General features: G+C 46.0%; 1 protein-coding gene across 1 annotated transcript in view; it reads left to right on the top strand.

Annotated features, from left to right (window-relative positions):
- Positions 1–23613, top strand: part of LOC130835609 (WD repeat-containing protein 49-like) — a 105900-nt gene that overhangs the window by 17563 nt on the left and 64724 nt on the right. Inside the window, 2 exon segments of the mRNA XM_057707215.1 lie at positions 15344–15452; positions 17012–17170. Of these exon segments, the coding sequence (XP_057563198.1) occupies positions 15344–15452; positions 17012–17170 (268 nt within the window).

Raw genomic sequence — 23613 nt, 5'->3', positions numbered from 1 at the left:
CAAGTGAACATCTTTGGGCTATGAAATTCGTTTCCATGTGTGGGTTTACACAGACACATACCGTTTGCAGATAAAGTATGAAGCCCTTTAAAAAATATACTAGACCTCATATATCATCAAAACTGCTATACAAAGAAAGCTATCACTTTGGCCTATTGCAATGACACTGTCATTGTCTCAAACTGACGGGGCCCTCTTTTGGAATACTTCCAAAGTAGGAAAAAATGTTACCTTTTAGCACCCTTTATTTTAGATTCAAAATGATACTGCTCTTTTATTATCCACCAAAATTCAGTCCAAAGTGATTTTATTTTTCAAAAAATAAAATTCACAGTAAAAACAAAAGACCCACAAAAAAAACCCAAAAAACTATACTCACTGCTGGAGAGCCTCAGAAGAATGGGTCTCAGGCTGTGAAGAAAGATACCGAAGGTTTTGGTCAATGGCAATGTAATGGAAATGAATGTGCAGCGTCCCAGGCGCCGCTGGAGCAACCTCAGTAATGAGGGGGTTCGGCTTGGTGGAAAGGAATTTTGGAAAACTCCAAATCAAGACTGAAGCAAAAGCAAGTTCAACACTGGGGAGAGTAAACTATGATGGGGGTAGTGTTGTCCAGGCTGAGGAATTAGGCTGTTTAGCACGGGGCTGGGGGTGTGGCTAAGTGAAGGGGCGGAGCTTGAATGTGGTTCCCACCGCCCTGACTCCTCCCACCTCCTGTGACAGTTCTCAAGGCCAGGCTTGCCTGCTTTAGCAACTCCTGGTTCCCTGGGCTTCAACCACCTTAGTGAACAGTTAATACAACCTCACATCATCCAGACTATTAAATACAATTAAGTTGAGTGTTAAGTTTAATTGTTAATACACTTATTAACATATTAATATATACTCATATAATTAATATTAACTATTGAAAAGCAACAAATTTGGATTTCTAAATTCAACCCAGTTTTAAAAAGTGTGCTCAGTAATTTTAATTACCATGTCTTTTACACACATAGACGTTCAGAGATTAAAGCAGTAACTTCCTAGAGACTCTCTGAGCTGGCAGATGGAAGATGAGTCCAGGCAGATGACCCTGGAGGCAGGGAACCACTCTTGAGCTGCATGGCAGGTGGAAAGGAGGTGGAAAAAAGGCATTTAACATGAGGGCAAGGCTTTGGAATTTAGGGAGTGACACCTGTGTGTTCCGTGTGAATAGGCTGAAGCAGTAAGCTGTTTTTCTTACACTCATAAATTGGTTATCTCAGTCAGCTCCAGGGTGGACAAGCTAACATAGGAGGGAAGGGGTCAAGAGCACAGGTTAGGAAGGGGGTACTAGTGGAGAACTGAGTTTGCCCCTTAGTTACAGAAAAAGGCCTCGACCCTCCACTTTGCAGATCTAATCATCTTTACTATCAGCAGGAAAAATCAGCTCACATTTTTGAGCACTTAAGAAGTCCCAGGTACCGGACTAACCACTTTCTCACAAATCCTTTCATTTAATCCTAGTAACTGTCCTATGAGACCGGAACTGGTACGAGTCCCATTTTACAGATGAAGGAACTGTGTGCTAAGCTGGGATCTGATTGGCATCCAGAGACCATGCTGTTGGAAACTGTGCGAGCCTCCTGATGGGGGAGGATGGGCCACACCGCCAGTTTAGAACCAGGTGGAAGAGATGTCCCCAGGTAGTGGAACTGGGGAGGGAGCCCTCCAAGCTCAGCGAGAGGCAGGCATTCCACTGGTCAGCTGTTTCCATTTTGTGGAATCCGTGCAATATAAAAAATGCTCTGTACAAAAGTGAAGAGGGGAGTTTAAATTTACTACAAGTGTGTTTGATCTTTGAACAGAAATCGTGAAATCCAGCTGTGTGAACTCTCTAACTTGGAGCCGCACTGTCAGATTGCTGGCCTGGAAGCTGTGCCTCTGAAACTGGACTACTGGTAAGAAAGGGGCATCTCCAGGGCCAGGCAGGCCTCCTGTGGGCACCTCTCACCTGAGTATCGAATCTTTCCTCCTCTGTCTCCTTGGGCAATTATGTTCACTTGCGTTCAATCCATGGAGCCTGTCATGACTATGTCACATATCACAGTAGTGCCCAGAAAGGAGGGGCCATCCTGCATCTACGGAGGAAAGGGAGGCCCAGAGAGGTGAAATGATGTGATTTTGAGTTAATCTATGTTTTAAATGTGGCTGGGTTAATTTTCCTGAAACTCAACCTTGACCATGTTACTCTGCTTTTGAATGGTTGCCAGATCCCTCTCCAATAATATTCACACCTTTCAACAGCATCCAAGCCCCCTTTGCCATTCCAGCCTGCCTCCCCACTGAGCCTCAAGAGCCAGCCTAAACAGAGATCCCTCAACTCAGGCCGGGCAGATCACTGTCACACTCTTCCAGATGCTTCTGTGTTCCCCAACCATCCTTCCCACCCGGATTCCTGAGCATGTACCATGAGCCCGACCTCTTGGATACGGGGACACACATGAATAAGACATGGTTCCCAAAGGCTCTCACAGTCTCACAGAGCCGGTGGTTCCTGCAGAACTCGTACCATTCTTTACAGCCCAAATGTTATCTCCGTGAAGTCTCCCGAATCTGCTTCCTACCCAGAAGCCCCTGTCCCCCCACCCCCATCCAGAGAGCTTCCGTGGCCTGTGGCTGTGGGGGCCCTGCGGACATCACGGCTGCGAGGTCCTGAGTAACCCATGGGCAGCACCCCCGCCGCAGCCTTTGCCCTGTGCTTCTGGCACCTACACCCCAACCGGCACAGGGTCAGCCCTCAAGAAACATCTGTTGAATGACCAAGTCAGAAACCTCTTACGGATTTCAAAAGGAGGATCCAGTTTTATTTTGCCTTTTCCTTCCCCCTCTTCCCTTTTTCTTGCTGCTGGTTGATTTCAGTAAGATATATCTTTCATTTTCTTCTACCAGTCATTTTGGATATTGAGAAATATGGAGGAAAGCTGATGGATTTAGAAGGAAGTGATTGAAAAGGAAATCTCTAACCGAGTGTGTTCCCATAGAGCAAAGCCAGGCAGAGCCCTTCTCCAGCGCCCCGCGTGCACATGTGCGGCCCTACCCGAGGCCCCATGCCTCCGCAGAGGGCGGCCCACTTGACTCCGCAGGAGGGCACCCCCACCCACCCAGCCCCCCGGGAATCCGGGAGCACTGGCGCTGCCCGCCAAGGGGCCCAGGCGCCCAGCCTGGTGCAGCGAGGGCGGCACGTGATTGAGTTGTGGGAAATTGATTGCCTTTTACTGAAGACATCTCGGAGAGTTTCCTGAAAATGATAGATTGTGTTATCTCTGCTTTCACAAAAGGCCACTTTGATGAGAAGAGAAAAAGGACACCCCCGAGAGAACTCGTGCAGCTCAGCCCTGCTGAGCTTGCCTCCTGCCTCCCCCACCTCCCGGGCCAGACTCCAGCTCCCAGCATGGGGAGGGGGCGGGGAGAGGGCGGGGGCGGGGCTGGGCTCCTCCTGGGGCAGCTCGGGGACTCCGAGGAAAGCAGGACTTCGTGGTGGACCCAGATCTCAGCCCCGGGCACGTGGGCAAGTGGCATCTGCATGCTCCGCTTCAGGTGGCCCTTGTGCGGGACAGAGATGCTGAGGCTGTGGTGAGGAGGACACGTGCCCTGGATGTAGGCGCTCGCACAGCACCCCGCAGAGCAGGTGCTCCTCACACCCAATGCCCTTCCTCCTCCAGTCCCGCGTGCTGGGAGCGGCATGAACAATGCGTGACCGCCCACGGGCCTTCTGTGCCCTCACCATGGCTCCAGGGTCGTCGCACCCCCTCGCACTCCACTCGCTGCCTGACCCCGGAGCACCACCCTCCCTGGCCTCGTTCAGTTCCTCAGATGCCCTCAGCCTCAGCCCTTTCCCACTTCAGTGCTTTTGCCCACGTTGTTCTCTCTGCCTGGAAAGCCACGCCCACCCCACCCCACCCCACCCCCCACCTTTCCCTTCGGATCTCAATTTAAATCTCACCTCCTCCTTATCTGACTCTGCGCCCACTGACGCTGTTCATTTTCCCTATTGCCCGTGTCAGGGGCTATGAGTATAGATGGTGAATTCTTTGTCTGTTGACTGTCACTAGACAGCAGGTGGGAACCTCATCTGTTCTGCTCCCCACCGTAGACCCAACACCTATCACAGGGCACGGCAAGTAATAGCTGTTCAATACTTTTTTTAAAAAATGAATAAGCAATCAGAAACTGAGGCTCTGAAGTCATATCTCACTAGGATTTACTGGCAGGTGGTCTGAACTCTTTGCGCCTGTTTCCATGTCTGTAAAATTGGCAAATAAAAGTAGTACCCAGCTCGTTGGGTTGTCAGGAGGATTTCATGAGATAATACTTGCCAGGTATTTGTCTGGCATTCAGGAAGGGCTCTATAAATTCTGGTTTCCATTATAGTGATTAGGTGAACTCTTGACAGGGGAGGGCTGCATGGAGCGCACCCCAAATTAATAAAGTTCCAGGAACACTGTGGCCCCAGGATGTGCCACCACTCCTGGGGCTTGGAGCTGGGGGCTGGCGAGGAGTCTTTTGCTGTGGGCTGGGCATCCAGGGATTGAATGCACAAGATACCCAGCCTCAAGGGGAACGCAGCCTGGTGAATGTGAATATATAAATCTGCTGGGGCTTCCACAATAAAATGCCACATCCTGGGCGCCTTAAACAATAGAAACTAATTTTCTCCCAGTTCTGGGGCCTGGGAAGTCCAAGATCAAGGTGACAACCCCTTCTGTGTCTGGTGAGGGCTCTCTTCCTGGCTTGCAGCCAGCCACCTTCTCACTGTGTCCTCACATGACCTTTCCTTGGTGTGTATGTATGGGGGATGGGGGGGTCTGTGGTGTCTCTTCTCAATCTTGTCGTGAGAGGCCCACCCTCATGAACTCATCTAACCCTGATTATGTCCCAAAGGCTCCATCTCCAAATACTATCACACTGGAGCTTAGGGGTTTAACATACGAATTTTGGGAGGACACAGACATTTCATCCACAACAGTGAATATTTCCTGACTTGGGTTTTACACTCTAACCAGTCACCTCTCCCTTACTGAGGGGTTCATCTGGGATGGAGCCAATGGTATTGGCCATGCACCAATCCCATCAACCAATGGGACTGTTTGTAGTTGATGTCATTCCCTGAGAACTTCTCTGCTGGACTAGGAGGAGGTTCAGGATGCCCTGCTCCTCTGACATGGAGACTAGTTTTCTCTTTTTTTCATTCACTTTCTGATATTTACCTGCCAGACACACCCAAAAGAAAACCAATTTGAAACAGCACTTATAAACCCCACAGACTGGGCATGGGTGGGTGTTGGTGGGGGAGGGGGAGGGGGGATGTCACTGTGTCATCCTAAAACCTCACTTAAGGATGGCTGGCTTGGTTTCTTATTGATGTCTAGCTAAGCAGCCAGAACATAACCTTTGCATTTTATCTCCATTTCATCTCACCACCCCCTCTCACCCCCAGACCTAATCACTTAGAGCAATATTAGAACAAACATAGTATTTATCATAATATCCTGGGAAAGCAGGGTTCTGGTAAGTACAATGATAGCTAGTTACAGAGACTGTAGGCTCCAGGGAGCATTAATCACCGGGTCTGAGTGCATTTGTGGGAGCACATTGTAAACTAATTGCCATGTACGGAGCTCACTCTGTTATTACCTTTAATGTACAATTTCACATACAGCTTCTTTTTTGTTGCTTCTACACCCCTGTAGACGCACTATAAGGTGTGTCTCAGCCTTAAAACTTTTAGCTATAAAAACAAAACAAGAAGGCAAAATAAATATTTTTGATGAGTGATAAATATATCTGCCTAATAGAGCCCTTACATCATAGAAGATATTCAATAGCTATCTTTTTAACTAAATAGATGAGTACATAAAAAATAAGTATTTTTTTAATCCCTGCTTGATCTATGGCTAATTTGTCTGCTAACCTAGGGCCAGACATTGCCCTCTTTGAACATAAAGTAAACTAACAATAGAAGAAGGGGAAAAAAAGCACTGTACTAAAGGATATGACGTTACTACCCCAGAGGATTTCTTGGAAGAGAACTTTATTATATTGAGGTACTTTCCTTCTCTTCCTAGTTTATTGAGAGTTTTTATCATGAAAGAATGTTGAATTTTGTCAAACACTTCTTCTGCTTCTATTGAGACAATGGTGTGATTTTTATCCTTCATTCTGTTAATGTGATGTATCACATTAATTGATTTCCATGTCTTGAACCATCATTCTTCTCAATGTGCTCTTGCTAGTATTTGTTGAGGATTTTTGTGTCTACATTCATCGGGGATATTGGCCTATATATTCTTGCCCTTTGGTGTCTCTGTCTGGCTATGATATCAGGATAATGCTGGCCTTATAAAACGAGTTTGGAAGTGTTCTCTCCTCTTTAAGTTTTTGGAAGTTTTTGAGAAAGACTTGTCTTAATTCTTTTTTAAAATGTTTGGTAGAATTCACCAGTGAAGTCATCTGGTCCTGGGCTTTCAATTTAATTTCTATACTAGTTATATGTCTGGTCAGACTTTCTATTTCTTCATGATTTAGTCTTGGTAGATTTTATGTTTCTAGGAATTGGTCCATTTCTTTTAGGTTATCTAGTTTTTTGGCATATAATTGTTCATAGTAGTCTCTCGTGACTTTTCTATTTCTGTTGTATCATGTGTGATGTCTCTTCTTTCATTTCTAATGTTTTTTATTGAGTCTTCTCTCTTATTTTCTTAGTTAATCTGGCTAAAGTTTTGTAAATATTGTTAATCTTCAAAAAACCAACTCAGTTTTATTGCTTTATTTATTTCTTTTCTACTCTTTGTTATTTCCTTCCTTCTGCCAACTTTGGGCCTAGTTTGTTCTTCTTTTTTTTTAGCTCCTTGAGGTGTAAAGTTAAGTAATTGATTGGAGATCTTTCTTCTTTTTAATGTAGGCATTTGTCACTATGAACATCCCTCTTAGTACTGCTTTCACTGAATCTTGTAAGTTTTGGTATGTTGTGTTTTCATTTTCATTTGTCTTGAGATATTTTCTAATTTCCTTTTTATTCCTTTTTTGACGCAATGGTGATTCAAAAATATGGTTTTTTTCCACACATGTTCATGAATTTCCCAATTTTCTTTCTGCTATTGATTTCTAACTTCACTGCATTGTTATCAGAAAAGATACTTGGTATGCTTTCAGTCTATTTAAATTTGTTAAGACTTGTTTTGTGACTTAACATATGATCTATCACAGAAAAAGATCCATGTGTGCTTGAGAAGAATGTATATTCTGCTGCTGTTGGGTCAGATATTCTATATATGTCTCTTAGGTCCATTTGGTCTATAGTGTTATTCAAGTGCTATGTTTCCTTACTAATCTTCTGTCTGGATGTTCTATCCATTATTGAAAGTGAGGTATTGAGGTTTCCTACTATTATCATATTGCTATCTATTTCCCGCCTGTACTCCTATAGCTTTATTTGTATCTCAGTTCCAGACATTATCACCCTCTGCCTTGTATCCTAGTCAGCTATGTCATTCACTCAACAAATACTACAGAAGGACCACCACGAGCCAGACACTGTTGTGAGTACAGGGAATCCTTCAAAGTACAATATAAGTAAGATTTTCTGCCCTCAAGGAGTTTTCATTCAAGTGGGGGAGATTGACAGTAAATAATAAGTGCTATAAATATATAAATGATACAGTATGTTGGAAGGCTATAAGTGCAATGGACAAAAAAAAAAAAGTAATGCCAAGGATATATGTGTGTGTGTTGGTGAGAATGGAGGGGAGGTCTGTTGGTTGAAGTAATAAGTAAGGTGGTTAGGAGAAGCTTCACTGAAAAAGTGACTTTCAAACTAAGATGCAAAGGAAGCAAGGGAGTAAGCCAAGGAAGCCAAGGGAATACCTGGGAGAGAGCAGTACAGACAGAGGAACAGCAGAAGCAAAGGCCTGAAGAGGGACATGCCCCTTCACCCTGCACATTCAGGGACTCACAGCATCCTAACCCTGATCATCTGCCATGTGCCCATGACACCATCACTGCCAGGCCTCACAACCTCACTATTTGTTGCTAGACCTAATAACAATGACATCCTAAGAGGCAAGTCCTTTCCCCCATTGAGTCTTCATTATACCAAACTGTGTGACACATGTGTTTTCCTCCCCTGACTTTTGCAATAGCATCCTCTATGATTCTCCAATTCCTCTTGCCTTCATCCTCCTCTTCCCTCTCACATGCTGAGAGCCCCTCAAGTGCTAGCCTTGGCTTTCTCCTTTATCACATTATCTCCTTAAGTATTATCTTTCCTTTTTATGGCTTTGGTATGATTTAAAATCTACTTCTTGACCCCTGTCTTCTAAATTCTAGGTTCATCTTTGACTGGATATCCTACAGGCCTTTCAAAACTAAAGTGTCAAATACAACTCCCATCCCTCAGGATTCTGCAATGTTTCCCATGTTTTCTGTCTTGATTATAGCCGCCATCTCATCATCCAAATTGAGAACCTTGGAATTCCCTATGGTTGCTTCCTCACTTTCTTACCTTCTACTTCCAATCACTGGCCAATTCTTGTCCTTTTTCTGTTCTCATTGCTGTAATCACTACCCCACTGTGGTTGGGAACAATTGCTTACATGATCTAGTTGACTGGCTCACAGTCTCCAGTATCTTCTCTTTGCAACTTGGCCCACAAACTCTGGGCAGACTTGACTATGCTCTGCTTACAATCTTGAACAAATATCAATGGTATTTGGCCTGTATACCAGTGGGTCAAGGCCTTTTTGGACACTGATGCTTGTCATATGATCTGCAATCCCTCCCAAATTTTTGAAGTACAAAAGTGATCAGCATCATCATTGTTTTCTTGTTTTCATCCAAGTTGATGTTAAGACATTGGCTGGCTCTCAAGACATGGTTCATCCTATAACAGCATCCCCATGATGCCCCAGATGAGACTTCTCAAGTGAGTGACAGAATCCCAGCCACACTTCAATGCCTTAGAACAATCAATTTAGTCAGGTCAAGCATGCACTGAGTAAAAACAGCTGCCTTCTTTCCTTAGCTGAGTTACAAATTGGGAGCATTGATGATCCACTTACTTTATTCCTGGAAGGTTGATATCTAGAGAGGAAGAATCTGGCATCAATAACTAGAGACACATTCAGTGTGATCACTTATCTGACTGGTATTTCTCCCTTTTGCCACCTAAAAAAAAGCACTAATGGGCCCCTTGTAGACAGTCGTCATTGTTCTCAGTCTCCCCAACACCTTTTGTAACTGGGACTCCATGATCCTCTCCATTTTGAATGGGAAAACCAAGAGATGTATCCTATGCTTTATCCTACTGTGATCCAGGGGGGAAGAAAACATAGAGATGGCAAGATCATTAGGATTTAGAATACCAAGGCATGTCAGAAATTGACTCACTTATCATGATGCTTTGCAATTTAGAAAGATTCAAAGAAATAAAATCTGGAGCCAACCCAAGCTCTGCTGGGTACCTCCAATTTCCTGGCCTCCCCTGTTCTTTCCAGCAGCAGCATATGCTGAGTTCGCCCTGGGTCTGGGGCCCTGTCCTAAGCACTGTATGAAAGCTTCAGGTTATTAGATGTGACAAAATGCTCTCCTGAATCCCTGGGCCACAATAAGTTGGATAAAACTCCTCTAAACCTAACTCCTAAATGAGATGACAGCCTTGCTGCCCTTACTGAGATTAAAACAGATTAGCTGGAGAGAGCTCTGAAGAAGGGAGGAAATTATTGGTCCTAAACTGGGCCTCTTTGCATCTTAAAAAAAAACCAAAGATAGCCTCCTGGAAAAACCCAATCTTTCTAGGTTGTTATCACCCATGTCTATTGCTGTTACTGCCACACAATGACATGTTTCAGATGCCTTGAATTCCAGGAATCTGGTCTCTTGCCAGAGTTGCAGAGTGATATGAATAATTTCTGGGCTCTGATACTCGGGATGGATGTGTTTCTGGGATTTTTTTTTTTTTTTTTTTTTTATGGCAGAAAAACCACTGGAGTCTCTCTCTTAAAGAAGTCGGCGATTTCACGCTTTGAGGCAGGCTCGAAGCCTCCTTTCCGGGTAAGCAGCAGCAGAGCAGAGATCTCCACTTAAGCCAACTCTCTCCATTTTTTTCAAGTCTTGTTGTAAGAAAAATATGCCAACATCCGGGGCAAAGATTTGTGAAAGATAAGCCAGCGGTGCACGACAGTTTGTTTCCCCTGATTTTAACGTACTTAGAAAATGTAGCAAGTGTGAATCTTAGTCTGTGACCTTGGATGCACAAGAACTATAACTTACTTTATTTTCCAAAACTCGAGTTCAATTCTATTTTGAGCACCCACCATAATATCAGTCACTGCAGGGGTTCCCCCACCCACATGGTACCACATTTCAGGGGCCCATTGGTGGGAAGCTGTTGCCAAGGCCCTTTCAGGCCTGAGGCTGTCTCATACACCAGACTCTGCACCAGGCTGCAGGTGACACGTCTGCCTGGAGCTCCACGCAGCCACTTCCCTCCCGTTCCTGGGGAACCACTGCTCCGCCTGGCAGCCTCCTGGGAAGCTGGGCTGGGTGCCCACTAGGACCCTCAGCTCTCTCTTCCTGCCCCTCCCTCGTGGTTCTTCTTCTGCTCTTCTTACTCTTTCCCCAGCCCAAGGAGGCTCTCCTTCTGTTCTGGGGGATTTCCCCCTTCCTTTATGCTTCCTCCAGGCCACGCTGCCCCTACTAGGACCCTCCTGCTTGCCCACCCTGCTCCAGGCCTCTGCACACCTTACTGTTCTTTGAACACCCCAAGCACACGCTCACCTCAGGGCCTTTGCATTTGCCGTTATCATCCCCAGGAGCGACCTTCCCTTCTGAAATCCACGTGGCTCAATCCAGTGTCACCCACTTCTGTGACAGGTCTCTCTGACCATGAAAACACACTCTCCCACCCCCAGACCCAGAGTTCTTTATTGCCTTCACCCTGCTTTATTTATCTCCATAGCAATCAGCATCATCTGACCGATGATTTATTTATTGGGCTATTTATGTATTATCTGCCTCCCCCTGAGAATGTGAGCTCCACAATGGCAAGAACTTTCTCTGTTACATCCCATCAGCCTTGAACCGTGCTGGGCATATGGTATACAGTCAATAACTATTTGAAGAATGAAGGAATGAATGTGTTGGGGGGAGTGCCTAGCCAGTACAGACACTAGGCTAGTCACCAGCATTCATTCCACTGGATGACAGAGCCCAGAGCGAGCGAGGGGCTGCCCTGAGTTTGCCTGGGCGACTGAAGTTGAGAAATCAAGGAGGCCAAGGGCAGTGGGGAGTGTGAATTGGGAGACCTGTGGCCTCTAGGTGAGGCTGTGATAATGACTGAGGCTTGGAGGCCAAGGAGGCGAGGTGGAATGAGGGCACCCGGAGGAATGTGGGTGCAGTGTGCCAGCCAGACCCACTGCCACCAGCTAGTGCTTAACTGTCTTCCAGTCCCACACTCGTGGTGACAAGTGTGGGAGTTGATTGCAGAGAACTTTATAAAGGATGCTTTCTGAGTAAGTCCCTTCGACATATGCGTGCCAGGCACTGTTTCGGTGCTGGAGACACAGCAGTGAAAGAAACAGATTAAAGCTCTGCTCTCGGGGGACTTCCGTTCTCGTGGAAGGAGGCAGACAATAAGCTCAATATGGAGTGTGTTAGGGTGCGAGGGCCAAGGAGAAGACATACAGCACAGAAGGGACTAGAAAGCACATGGGCGGCGGGGAGGGGGAGGGGGGTGGGACAGGGCAGTGCTCACTGGATGCTGCTGGGGGAGAGGCTTGAGGGAAGAGCAACACTGAGGCACCGGGGTTCCAGGCGAGGCCTGAGGCTCTGCGGTGAGCGTGGGGCTGGGGCTGGGTGTGTGCAGGGAGTTGGGCGTGGCCGGCCTGGAACACAGGAAAGCATCTACAGCAGAGATCAGTGTAGCCTATTATGGGCCCGGCACTGCTCTGGGCGTGCAGGCTGTATTAGCGACTAAAGCAAGCAAGAACCCCTAGTCTAGTGGAGCCTGGCTTCCAGATAATAAACCATCAACGTACTAGATGATTACGTAGGATGTGAGAACGTGATAACGGCTATGAGAAAGAAGGACCAGGCGAGGGCAGCGGATGCGGAAATTCGCTGTGCTCAGCGCGTGCGTGTTCGGCGGAGTCAGAGTCATTAGCATAAGGAGGTGGAGTCGGAGGCCCTGGGCTGCTGGAATGCGCTGGCGGGTGGCGCACGTGCAGGTAGCAAGGGCTGCGTCCTGGACACTCAAACCTGGGTGATCGGCGTCAAGGGCAGATGCTAGAAAGATGACGACCCAGAAGTTCCATTGGAAAGTCACTGCAGTTTTGTCCAAGGTGGACAAGCCAGACGGGAATGCTATTGATTGGGAACAGGAAGACGGCAGAATCAACCCCTCTTTCAAGTAAATTTTCTGGAAAGGGAAGGAGAAACATGGGGTGAGAGTTGGTGGGGCGAGGGGACAGAGACTAGTGTTTTTTATTTTCCTCAACGAGAGAAATAAGAACATGTTTGTGTGCTGATGGGGACGATCCAGAATCTGGATGGTGCGGGAGAGAGAGGGGAGAAGCGCTGAACGGCAGGCAGCCTTGGGATGGCAAGAAGGGATGGGATCCAGTGCACGTGTGGAGGGCTGACCGCGGGGAGGAAGCCCGAGGGGGTGGGTCTGTGTGCACATGAGTGTGGGCGTGTGTGCTGGGATCTGGTGGAGCCTCTTTTGAGGGTTTCCATTTTCTTGATGACTCCGGAAGCAAGATCTCCATCTGAGAATGGACATTGGGAAGAAGTGTTGGAGAGTTTCGGAGAAAAGAGGAAGTGTGAAGTGGACTTGGAGAGTGGGAGGTGAGGGATGGCTGCCAGGAAGCGCTAAGAATTATTCGTGGTTTGTGGTCATGAGTTTCAAGTCAGACTACTCAACACAGAGAGTTTCAAGTGCGTGCATGCAGGGGATGGGTGGAAAGTCAGTTTGAATCAGGGGTGTACTCTTGCCAAAATAGAACAGCAACAACAAAAGAGAAAGTTGAGGGTATATAGGTGGAAGTGATTATAAGTGACCATGGAATTTAAGCCAGATATGAAGGAAAATGAGGCATGGAAAATGTGTTAGGATCAATGGATTGAAAGTCTTAGAGTTAAAGCTGGAGTATAGTGTGAATAAATTAGAAAGACTGGGGGAAGAATGTTTGAAATGGAGATTCTGGAGGGTTTCCAGGTATTACTGAGAACAAAATCAGGGCAGTGAGTGGCTGAAATATGGTAGAAGACAAGACCGTTAAAGGTAGGTCAAGGAAATGAGAAACCAGTAGACTGGATGGATTATATATGATTGATATTCAAATCCCAAGAATTATGAAAAGCGTTGTGCAGGGGAGGATGACAATGTGTGCAAGGAGTTGAATTTTATATTTTAAATCTTCTGTAAAAATATAAAGTATAGAGAAAAATTGAGAGTCCAAACAGGTCTTTTCGACAACCCAGTGGAGAGCTTCTGATCTTTGTCTTCTTGGGGGACACGTAGGATTTATTTTTTAATTTTTTTTTGTAATTTACTCAACTGCGTGACTGTCCTTAGACAGCAAGTAGTTCCATTATCGTACATGGGCTGAACTGGTCCTTCCTGGGCAAAGGTTACGTCAGACCTTTGCAGGTGAACATGGCTTCGTAACAGGAATACCTTGGCCACGAGGAACTTGACTCTTTACTATCTTTCTCACTTCCTCTCTGTCTAAGGAAGAAATTGACTGGTAGACAATTGATTATTTCCAGAAATAATGCTAACAAGACATGTGTGAGATATATCTAGAGCAATAAGAACCTTTCTTAAAAATGTAAAAGAAAACCCAAGTAAAAGGGAAGCAACTACATTCAATGGGAAATTTTAATACTGTGACGATGTCACCTCTCCCCAAATTAAATGTCCAGTACAGTGGAATTCCAATCAAAGTATCTGAGAGATTGTTTTGAAGCTCAACAAGTTGATTCTAAAGTTCATCTGGAAGAGTAAATATGTGAAAATAGCCAAGAAAATGTTGAAAAAGAATAAGGAGGAAAGACTGGACCTACTGGATATCAAAGCAAGCTGTTAGGTTACAGTAAATGAAAGAGATAAGATACTAGTGCAAAGGAGAGACGAATAAATCAATGATGACTTATGTATAAAGGGAAGGTAGTATTTGCTAAAACAAGCATTTCAAATTAGTGAGAGAACAGTCTAACAAATAATTGTTAGCTATTTGTTAAGGGAAAAATTAAGTCCTTAAATTACAGTATACGTAAAAACAAATTCCAAATAAAGGTCTAAATATTTTTAAAGTAGATACTAGAAGAAAATATAAGAGAACATCTTAATAAAATGGGGGGTGAAGAAATGTCTTTTGCAAAAGCAGAACTCTAAGGACAGAAGTCCAGAAAAGATTAACCAACAGATTTAACAGCAAAACTTGAGGAATATTCTGTACAGTAAAAGATTGAAGTGTAAGAACTTCCAGGACAGGCAAAAATGTATTTATTTGTGGTTTTGTTTATTAATAGCCGTATTGTCTAAAAGAGGATTTGGGGACGTTTACAGCAATGAATAGAGAATACAATAAAGGATAATACACGTGCACACAGATGAATGAAGGTGAAGGGAAAAAATATTTATAGGAAGACAAAGTCAATGAACAAAATATACTCCATAATACCCTAAACAATTTTTAGAAATGAATAGCATATTTTTCTTTGAGTTTCCTAGACGCCAGAAAAAAAGAGGGAAACAACATCCATGAATCACTTCATAGTGTTCATATTTAAGACACACATAGCTTTCTGGTACTGACACTGGAAAGAAATGTCTCTAGTAGGTCCCTTCTGTCTTTGAAATAAGAGCAATAAATTAATCTAATACAAAGTGACAAATTATTCATCAAATTTAATGTAGCCACGTATGGGGACAGATGGTTACTAGACTTACAGTGATCATTTCATAATGTATGCAAGTGTCAAATCATTATGCAGTACACCTGAAACTAACATAATATTGTACATCAACTGTATTTCCAAAAAAAAAATGTAATGTAGCCACATAATGTCAAACAAGCCTTGTAGTTGTAGAGTTGATATTTCCCAGATATTGGCAGACCTCCACCTCTTGTATCTTCTTGGCTCCTTTACTGGTTTTGGCAAGAAATCCAACCACACCAAACATTTAGTAATTTTTGTGGATAATACTGAAATTGGAGGGGTCACTGGGAAAGGTCACATGCTCAGGGTTGCCACTTGGTTGCCCACTGTCCCACCCTCTCCTCCTACTCTTTCTCGGCCCCTTCATCCCTTCTCCCAGCCAACTCCACCGGTGCTCAAGTCTTCCTCCATCAGCAGCTGTTTCCCTCCCTCTGATCCTGGCACCAGCCAGTGGGCACCCTACCCTTGGAGCCAGCCATTTACCCAAAGTGAGGTGGTGTAGCATTTCCCCATGAAAATCTGGCCACTCTCCACCTTGTACACTAGGATCGGGGAGCCAGTCACCTCTTCTTTGCTCCCCCCAGTTCCCATCTGATGGAGGAGATGCTGACCTGTCAGGGAAGTCCCTGCCTCTCCTTCCGGGCCGGCTGATGAGGTTTGGGGTCTACCTGACGGAGGGTTCATCAGCCCAAGCATCTCCTCTTAGTTAGCTCTCAGCTGCGGCACTGGCGTTACAAATAAGTTTCTTATTTTAATTATGAACCTGCACAGTGGAAGGAGACGATTAAAGGAAGAGAAATCTGAAATCACTTCTGATCTGGGCGAAGTAAACAAGTGCCTATTTCCAAGACTGTTCTGCAAATAGAACACAGGCGTGACATAAAGGACACTCATCGGATCCCCACCCCCCCCCCCCTTCCCCGGAGCTCTTGTTGTTCTTGATGTCTGAAGATGTTTTCTTTTTTCGTTCTTTGCTTTAATTACGAGGATCCTGACAAGTGCCTGCTTCTCTATGATGATGATCAGGTAGGTGTGTGGAGGGCAGGAGAGGGCAGGAGGGGGCAGTCGGCAATGATTCAGGGGCCAGGAGACCATCTGCCATCCTTTCAGGGAGGAGCAAGGGGGAGGGAAGCGAGTGGGAGCATCTGTGTCTTGAAGCTGAAGCACAAGAGGAGGAAAGAGAAAAGGAAATACAGCATTATGGCAAATGCATAAAATACTAACAAGTAACAGGTATGGAGTGCTCGCCTCTGCCTGGTGCTGTACTCAGTGCCTTCAGTCGTCACACCACTGCCGCCCAGTGATGTTCTTATTGCCATTGCTGAGAACGGGGACACTGAGGCACAGAGCAGTCACTCAATTTCCCCAGGTGACACGCTGCTGGGAGGTGATAGAGCTGGGATTTGAACCCAAGCAATCTGCTCTGAGCCTGCATTTCACTGCTGTGCTTTATTGGCTTTCAAGTAAAACGAAAGGGATGTTCCAGGTAAATGTGTGAAGAAACGGGGCTGGGGATGAAGGAATCACTCGGAAAGCTTTAAGGTCAGAGCACAGGGGAAAATGCACAGCTGCTTCGCCTCCCGTTGGGCAGGGGAGGCTCCTGTTAATCGGGGCCAAGAGGAAAGGGGCCGGGAGGGAGGAATCCTTTCTCTGGATTTTGCTTCACATTTAGAAATAAGGTTTAAATGCAAATTCTGCTGAGGAGACAGAGTGATGTAAACACAACCGAAGTGGATGGTGTGATGTCCTAGAATCTTTTTGAAGAGCATGTTGGAACAAGACAAAGACAGACCATCAGGAGGGTACCAGATACTTGGATCAGAGAATGGGACAGGGGAAGAAGGAGGAGGGACCATGGCAGACACTGAGATCCACTGGCCCCAATTTCTAATTTTGCTCGGGAGTTACCTATTTTCCCTAGAGCCTTTTAAGGCAGATTGTTTAAATTGAGGAGCCAAGAGAGGGCAGATGGGGCTTCCGCAGAGACCCCTGGTCCAGGGCCCTGCACGGTGGGAGCAGGGACTCTGCACTCACTGCCCAACTCCAGGGGGCGCCATTCACACAGACTGCGACATGAATGGCGTCCCTGGATGTGTGCGGCACCGCTTCCAGGCCTGGAATTCCCCCAATGGACGCGGGCAGCGGGATGAGATGGGAGAGGGAGCCCCACCCCCACCCCCATCCTCGGCCACGGTCATTCGTGCCCGTGTGGTCCCCAGCCCCCAGCGACCGCTAAATCCGGCTCCCGGGCTCTGTCCACCGCGCTGCAGCCCTGGGCGTGGTCCAGCCTGGTGCCTGGCAGGGGTCCAGCTGAAGCCAGGGAGTCGACACCAGGGCCCGTCCAGGCGACATTGCCTGTTCATTATGATGCAAGTTCATTGGTAAAAATGCAAATGATTCATTTCACTTCATCCTTGTGACAGACTGTGCTGGTAGCAATAACTGGCTGCTCCCTGCACCTGTCATCGCTGCGGCACTGCTCACTTTGTGCAGAAGGCCTGCCACACTTCAGGTGTATATATAGCAACCGTCTTGAAAGCCGTCTGGGGGAAACTCGGTCCTGCACTGTCCCCTAGTGGACCGGAAGTGAATGAGCCCGTATTCTGTGATCCTTTGATTTCGGTTCTAAGCAAATCAGAGTTGCATTTCTGTTTCAGGAATAGTTTGCGGGGTCTGCTGCTTTAATCGCTGTTGCTTGTGGCTGTGATTCTTAATTAACAGCACTTTAATAAGATAAAATGTCAATCACGGGTGGCTCTTTGTGGAGCTATATTTGAATGTTAAGAGGGCTCGACCTTTTCAAACAGTATTAAGCCTTCATTTGCTGCTCATTTTTAAAATCAAATTTTCTTTAGGCTGAAAAAAGGCTTACACCGAAGGTAGTGTTAAAAAGCTCGTGTTGTCATCTAGCAAAGCTATGAGTTGTGCCTGAGAGAGAAATAAGTTTATGAAGTAGAAGCACTGGCTCTTCCTGTTTTATCGCCTAAGGCCACCTGACCACCCTATGTCAGCTTTCAAGATTTTCACAATTTGCATATTTCTTGATGGGCACGTATCCCTGGAATCGGGGACACATTCAGCATAAGGGAAGCTACACTGGTGACATGCTGATGAAGACGAGGGAAACCTGGTTCATCATCGTGGTACCACAGAGGCTGTCTCAATGAGGGACTATCCTTGGGCTTCTTTCTTTGTTGCATCTAGCCCAGGATCATACACTTTAAAGATCATTTGATAATACTCATCAGTGTTGCATTCAGCATACTAAGATACTGTTTCTTTTTTTAAAAAAAATTTTTAAATTGACATATAGTTGATTTGCAATGTTGTGCCAATCCCTGCTGTACAGCAAAGTGACTCAGTTATATACATATAGACATTCTTTTTTTATATTCTTTTCTGTGGTTTATCACAGGATATTGACTATAGTTCCCTGAGCTATACAGTAGGACCTTGTTGTTTACCCATCCTATATATAATAGATTACATCTGCTAATCCCAAACTCCCAGTCCTTCCTCCCCCACCCGTTCCCCCATGGCAACCGCAAGTCTGTTCTCTAGTCTGTGAGTCTGAGGAAACCTTTTTCTGAAGAAGGTTAATCATCTACTTTTATACCCTTTCTGAGCTATTTGCACATTGCAAGGACTGGAACAGATTTGTAACTATCTCAGAGTTCAGTGGCAACGTTGCTCTGACCTTTTTGGCATATCTACTACTAGAATATTACAGATACTAGAATAACTCTCTTTCTCTAGCCTGGACTCTTGCCACAAAGACCTCCATTAATAAATCTAGGCCAATCATGTCCAAAGGCATCCCTAGTATGTGTGGGTTAGCTTTTCACCTATGCATCTAGAATGATGCTAGTTATGTGCCATCCTTGGGAGAAATGAAAACAAAAAAATAGTCCCTTGAATCACTTTCTGTGCTTAGTGGAACAGATGAGGAAACTGGGCAGAGATGGTTACATAAGAAGTGGTATCTGGGTGAGCTTGGCATGGGGAGAGTGCTTTAATCCCTCCTAGGACAGCCTTGTTCATTTAATTCATTTATTTCGGGCTGACTATAGGGTAGACATAGTCCCGATGATAGGAAACTTCTAAGAGAGAAAAACGGTGGTGAGAAAGCTTTGGTGTATGAGCATACAGCAGAACTCAAAATTTTCCACATCTGTGTAAATCAGAAACCGCAATAAGTGAAGTGCTTAGGAGTTCTTCCTAAGCAAACTGTAGCTTCCCCAGAATGTCGCAGGCAGTGCTGCTGGTGATTCATCAGGTTAAACTTTTCCTCCTTCATCAGAAAAAAAACGAAGCTGCTGTCCAGTGTGGAGGCCCAGAGGGTTCTGGGACCGTGCTGGGGTGGGGGGAAGCAGGCTTGTTTACTGATTGGTCAGAACGTTCCAACCGTGAAACTTGAATGGCTGCTGAAGAACATAGTGGAAGCCTCAACCCATGGAAACTTTCAATCCAATCATAAAAATTAAATGGCTTGAGGTATAACTTACTAGGGAGAAATAGGTCAGTAGAGCTGCCTTCCTGTAGGTCCTCATACCAGCTCAATGAAGCTCTATGGCTGCCTATTTTATTAAAGTTGGGCAAGACGCCCAACAAGTGGCTCCATTTTGCCTTACCTAGTCCAAATCAGTCAGTCAACATGTCTCATGGACCCAAAGGCCCCAGAACTGAGTGGTCATCTGGTCTACCTCCAGCCTTCTCAGCCAATTATCTTTGAGGTATCATCTCTAAAGAGGTGCTCAAGTCAGGACTGAATTAGGTGCTAGAGGAAGGAAGAAGGCAAAACAGAGTGGGGTCATAGGCAAAAACCAAGAATATTCTTTTGTCCACATTGGGAATTTGACAACCTAACTAGAAAAACCAGGGCAAAATACATGGGAAATGATTTAAAAGTGCACATAAAGAAGGCACATGGAGCACAACCAATATCTCTGCCTTCTGACCTCATCCTGGTGCTTCCTCCTATTAAGATCACTGTCTCCCTGCACATGGGAGGTGGGTGAAGTGATACAGCAGGCGGGGGTGCGCAGAGAGAGCCCCCGTCCTGAGCTGGCCATCATTCAGCCGAGAAGCTGGCTTTCCTTGAGGCTGCACGCACGCCAGGCTGCCACATCCTCTCCAGCTGGTCTCCAGCCAAGCTGCCTCATTGGTGATACTGAACAGGTTTTATGTAAGAGTTTCAAAGCGGCGGCTGCTGCTGCAGTGACTATAACCTGGCCTTTCATGTCTCAGTCTAGACAGATGCAGGATTGAATAAAGGCTTCCTCCAAGCCCTGTGTCACATTGGCCATCTGGAACGTAGCCGACCACTCATTTAGCAAATTGCTCTGTTTAAATGCAGCTGCTGTGTCTCAGTGTTTCTGCTACCAAGACAGATCGCATGATTCCTCTGCTTCATTTATCTAAGCCCTTCCTCTCAATCTGCCTGGGAACTTAAAAAGCCTGTTAATGCATGACAAGGCACTTGACCTGCATGATTTCCAAGCCCAGGAGGAGCATTCGTCTTGTGCTGAGCCGTCCTTTCCTCAAAGGCAAGGGCACCTTGCCTGTGCTCCCTGTCTTAATGATAGCCGCCTTTATTAAGAATCCCATTAAGCCCCACCGTGCCCAGCTATCCAACACTGTAAATACTACCCTTTAGAAATGCATCCAGAGAGGCCTGGGGCAGGCAGCTGGCCTTGCAGCAAGTAGGGAGGTGACCTCAGACCTCAGATCTCTGTGGACAGAAAGGTATAGCTTGACAACTTGGTGCCTCTCCCCTTTTGGAAAGAGGGATTACAATCATTCTCAGATAATGTCAACAAAGCCCCTGAGATGATTTGAATAAGAGTTGGAAGCAAAATGATTTGAGACTAGCAATGAGAGCTCAGGTTTGTTGTTGTTGAACATTGGTTTTCTTTTTTTCCAAAGGAAAAGGAAAAACGGGCTAAGCAGTTTATTGTCAGGATGTCACTGGTCACTACGGCCTGGTCCTGATTATTATTTGCCATTTATCAGGCAGATAATCTTGGTGTGACCACTGGCTTTATCAACTGCTTAACTCAATTGGGGTCACAGTATCTTTAAGTCTAGAAGTCAGAAGCCAAAAGAAGTGTTTATTAAATAAATACCATGTGCTCCACCCTTAGCTAGGCCCACTGGAAAAGAAAAAGAAATAATACAATAAATGATCTTCGCCACCGAATCCTTTGGGAGACAAAAAGAAATGAATACAGAGTATTTAACACAGGGCAGCTGTGAGGTGTGTGGGCTTTGGGGTCAGACTTCCTGAATTCAAATCCCAGGCGCAGTTTTGGGCACATTCTCCTTCTGAACCTGTTTTCTCATCTGCAAAATTGGGTGGACATTTATTCATCTCGTGGAGTTATTTTGGGGAGAGATTGAGTCAATTTTGTACATTGTAAGAATTCAACAAACCCTACGAATGGCCCTTGAAGGGTGCACAGTGTTGACTAGAAATGCTAGAGGAATTCAGAGGGGATAAAGGACGTTTTGGACTGGGGGAAGCAAGGCAGTCTTTATGGATTAGCTAGATCCTGAAGGAAATAGAGAGTCTGGGTAGAGGAAGGGGTCTGATTGATCAAGACAGAGACGGGAGCAGAGCAGGAGGCGGGGTGGCTGGTGGACCGCAGGCGAGAGCTCCCACTTTGGGGGGTAGAGGTGGAAATGTGGAATGAATGAGAGACCCTATTGATGGAGGATCTTGAAATCCAGCTAAAGGGTCTTTACCTAAATTCATTGGTAGCAGGGAACCATAGTGATTTCTTTAGCAGGAAAGTGGCAAAGGGAGAGCCCTGGGTTCGAAGGATTTACCTGGTGCCCGGGAATAGGGTGGTTAACTGGGGAAATCAGGGCTGGGAGACAGGGTCTAAGCCCCGCACTGTTCCAGGCCCGATGGGTGAGGGGTTAAGTGGAGGTGGCCCCAGGGTGGATGGGGTGGAGGAAGGCTGGAGCTCCCTTCCCCACGAGACACAGCCACGGAGCCACGCCTAGGCAGACACCGGAAGGGACAGAAGGAGGGGAAAGGAAAGTGCAAGGAAACCGTTTTTATGGAGCACGCTGTCCAGGCCGGCAGGGTCTCCTCAGCCCTTCTCATTTTATCCAGCTCCGAGGTACGTCCTCAGGAAGCCAAGAGACTAGCAGGCCCCGGGGGCTACGGAGCCTCTCAGAAAGGGAGCTGTGTTCCAGCTACTTAGTATGGCTTATACGCATGGAGAGTGTGACATCCTCCACGTGCTGGGTCGTGTGGGAAACTGCTATCCCAGCTCGGGATTTGGGGTAGGGATGCAGACATGGGCGCCATTGGCTTAGGGAAGACAGCTTGGCTGTGATATTCTGGGAGCATGAGAGAGAGAGAGGGAGGGAGGAAAGGAGGGAGAGAGGGAGGGAGAGAGACAGAGAGAGAGAGAGAAGGAAGAAGGAGGGGGAGAGAGAGAGTGTTTTGGAAGAAAAGAGCAGAGGGCTAAGACCTCGTTAGCAGCTGAGCATCCAGGGGGCTCTGGGAAGATGAGAGACGGAGACAGTTGCACTCCATGTATTAGAAGTGGAGCCTGTAGGAACAGGGAGACAAGCCGGATTGCAGGGCTCTGAGGAGGGAACGTGGAGGAAGAAAATGACACATTAACTAGGAGGAGAGATGTGGAGAGAGGGCAAGAGTATACCATGATTTCTTGAAACAAAGAGAGTTTCTAAATGGTACTGTAATCGCAGGAAAAAGTGACAGAACCCAGTGATGCTAATATAATTCTCATTAATAGATGATGCGCTGGAGAAAATCTTACAAAAGACACGTGATGCAGAATTTTGGGTGTATGTCATCCTAAGGTTAAAATAAAAAAGAACAGCACACTGAGATTGCTTTTGTATCCAGACTGAGCAAGAAAATGACATGACCTACTGTGAACTCCACAGACTGTGAACTCAGCTAAGACCATAGCTCAATCCCGTGCTGATCCACCTGAGCTCAGAGACCAGGTGAACTGTAGCAAGTCCAGAGTTTATGCCACTTAGGAATTCTGTTACCTTGGGCATGCCATTCAAGCTCTTTCTGCCTCAGTCTTCTCATCTGTAAAATGGAAATAATAAAATCGCCTGCGCCAGAGGATTATGGTGAAGATTTAACGAGATAAGGCATGCAAAGCAGCTAGTTAGAGCGGTGCCTGGCGCTTATTCCAGGAGCATAGGATACCATCAACAAACTAGCAGCAAGAGACAGCAAGCTCTGCTATTCTATATGCCCTGTTGTTATGCCAGTGTTTTCCTCTGTGGCAAATGGTGCTCCAAGTGCAGGTCACTGTGAGAAATATCCCAGAGTGATCAAGGTCCTCCAAGTGCATTGTCACATGCGGTAGGGAGCTCTCTGTGCTCCTGGTCCGAGGATTTGGGCAGGGCAGCCTGTCCACGCTCAGGTTCCACTCAAGGTTATGGCAGATCCGCTTGCTAGATAGGAAAGCCCATCTATCTGAGGAGAAACAGAGACACCTGAAAACTATCGCCTCCCTTTTAAATGGAAAAAGATTGCTTGTTGTTTCTGCCGAGAGAACACAAGCTTTTAGTGTGCGGGAAATCAATGGAATGTGTTGGCTTTTTGCTTCTGAGGGGAATTTATTTTTCTTTTCTTTTTTAAACTTTGTT

This window comes from Hippopotamus amphibius, chromosome 14 (assembly GCF_030028045.1).
Source record: "Hippopotamus amphibius kiboko isolate mHipAmp2 chromosome 14, mHipAmp2.hap2, whole genome shotgun sequence".
NCBI lineage: Eukaryota > Metazoa > Chordata > Mammalia > Artiodactyla > Hippopotamidae > Hippopotamus > Hippopotamus amphibius.
This window is presented reverse-complemented; position numbering and strand designations above follow the sequence as displayed.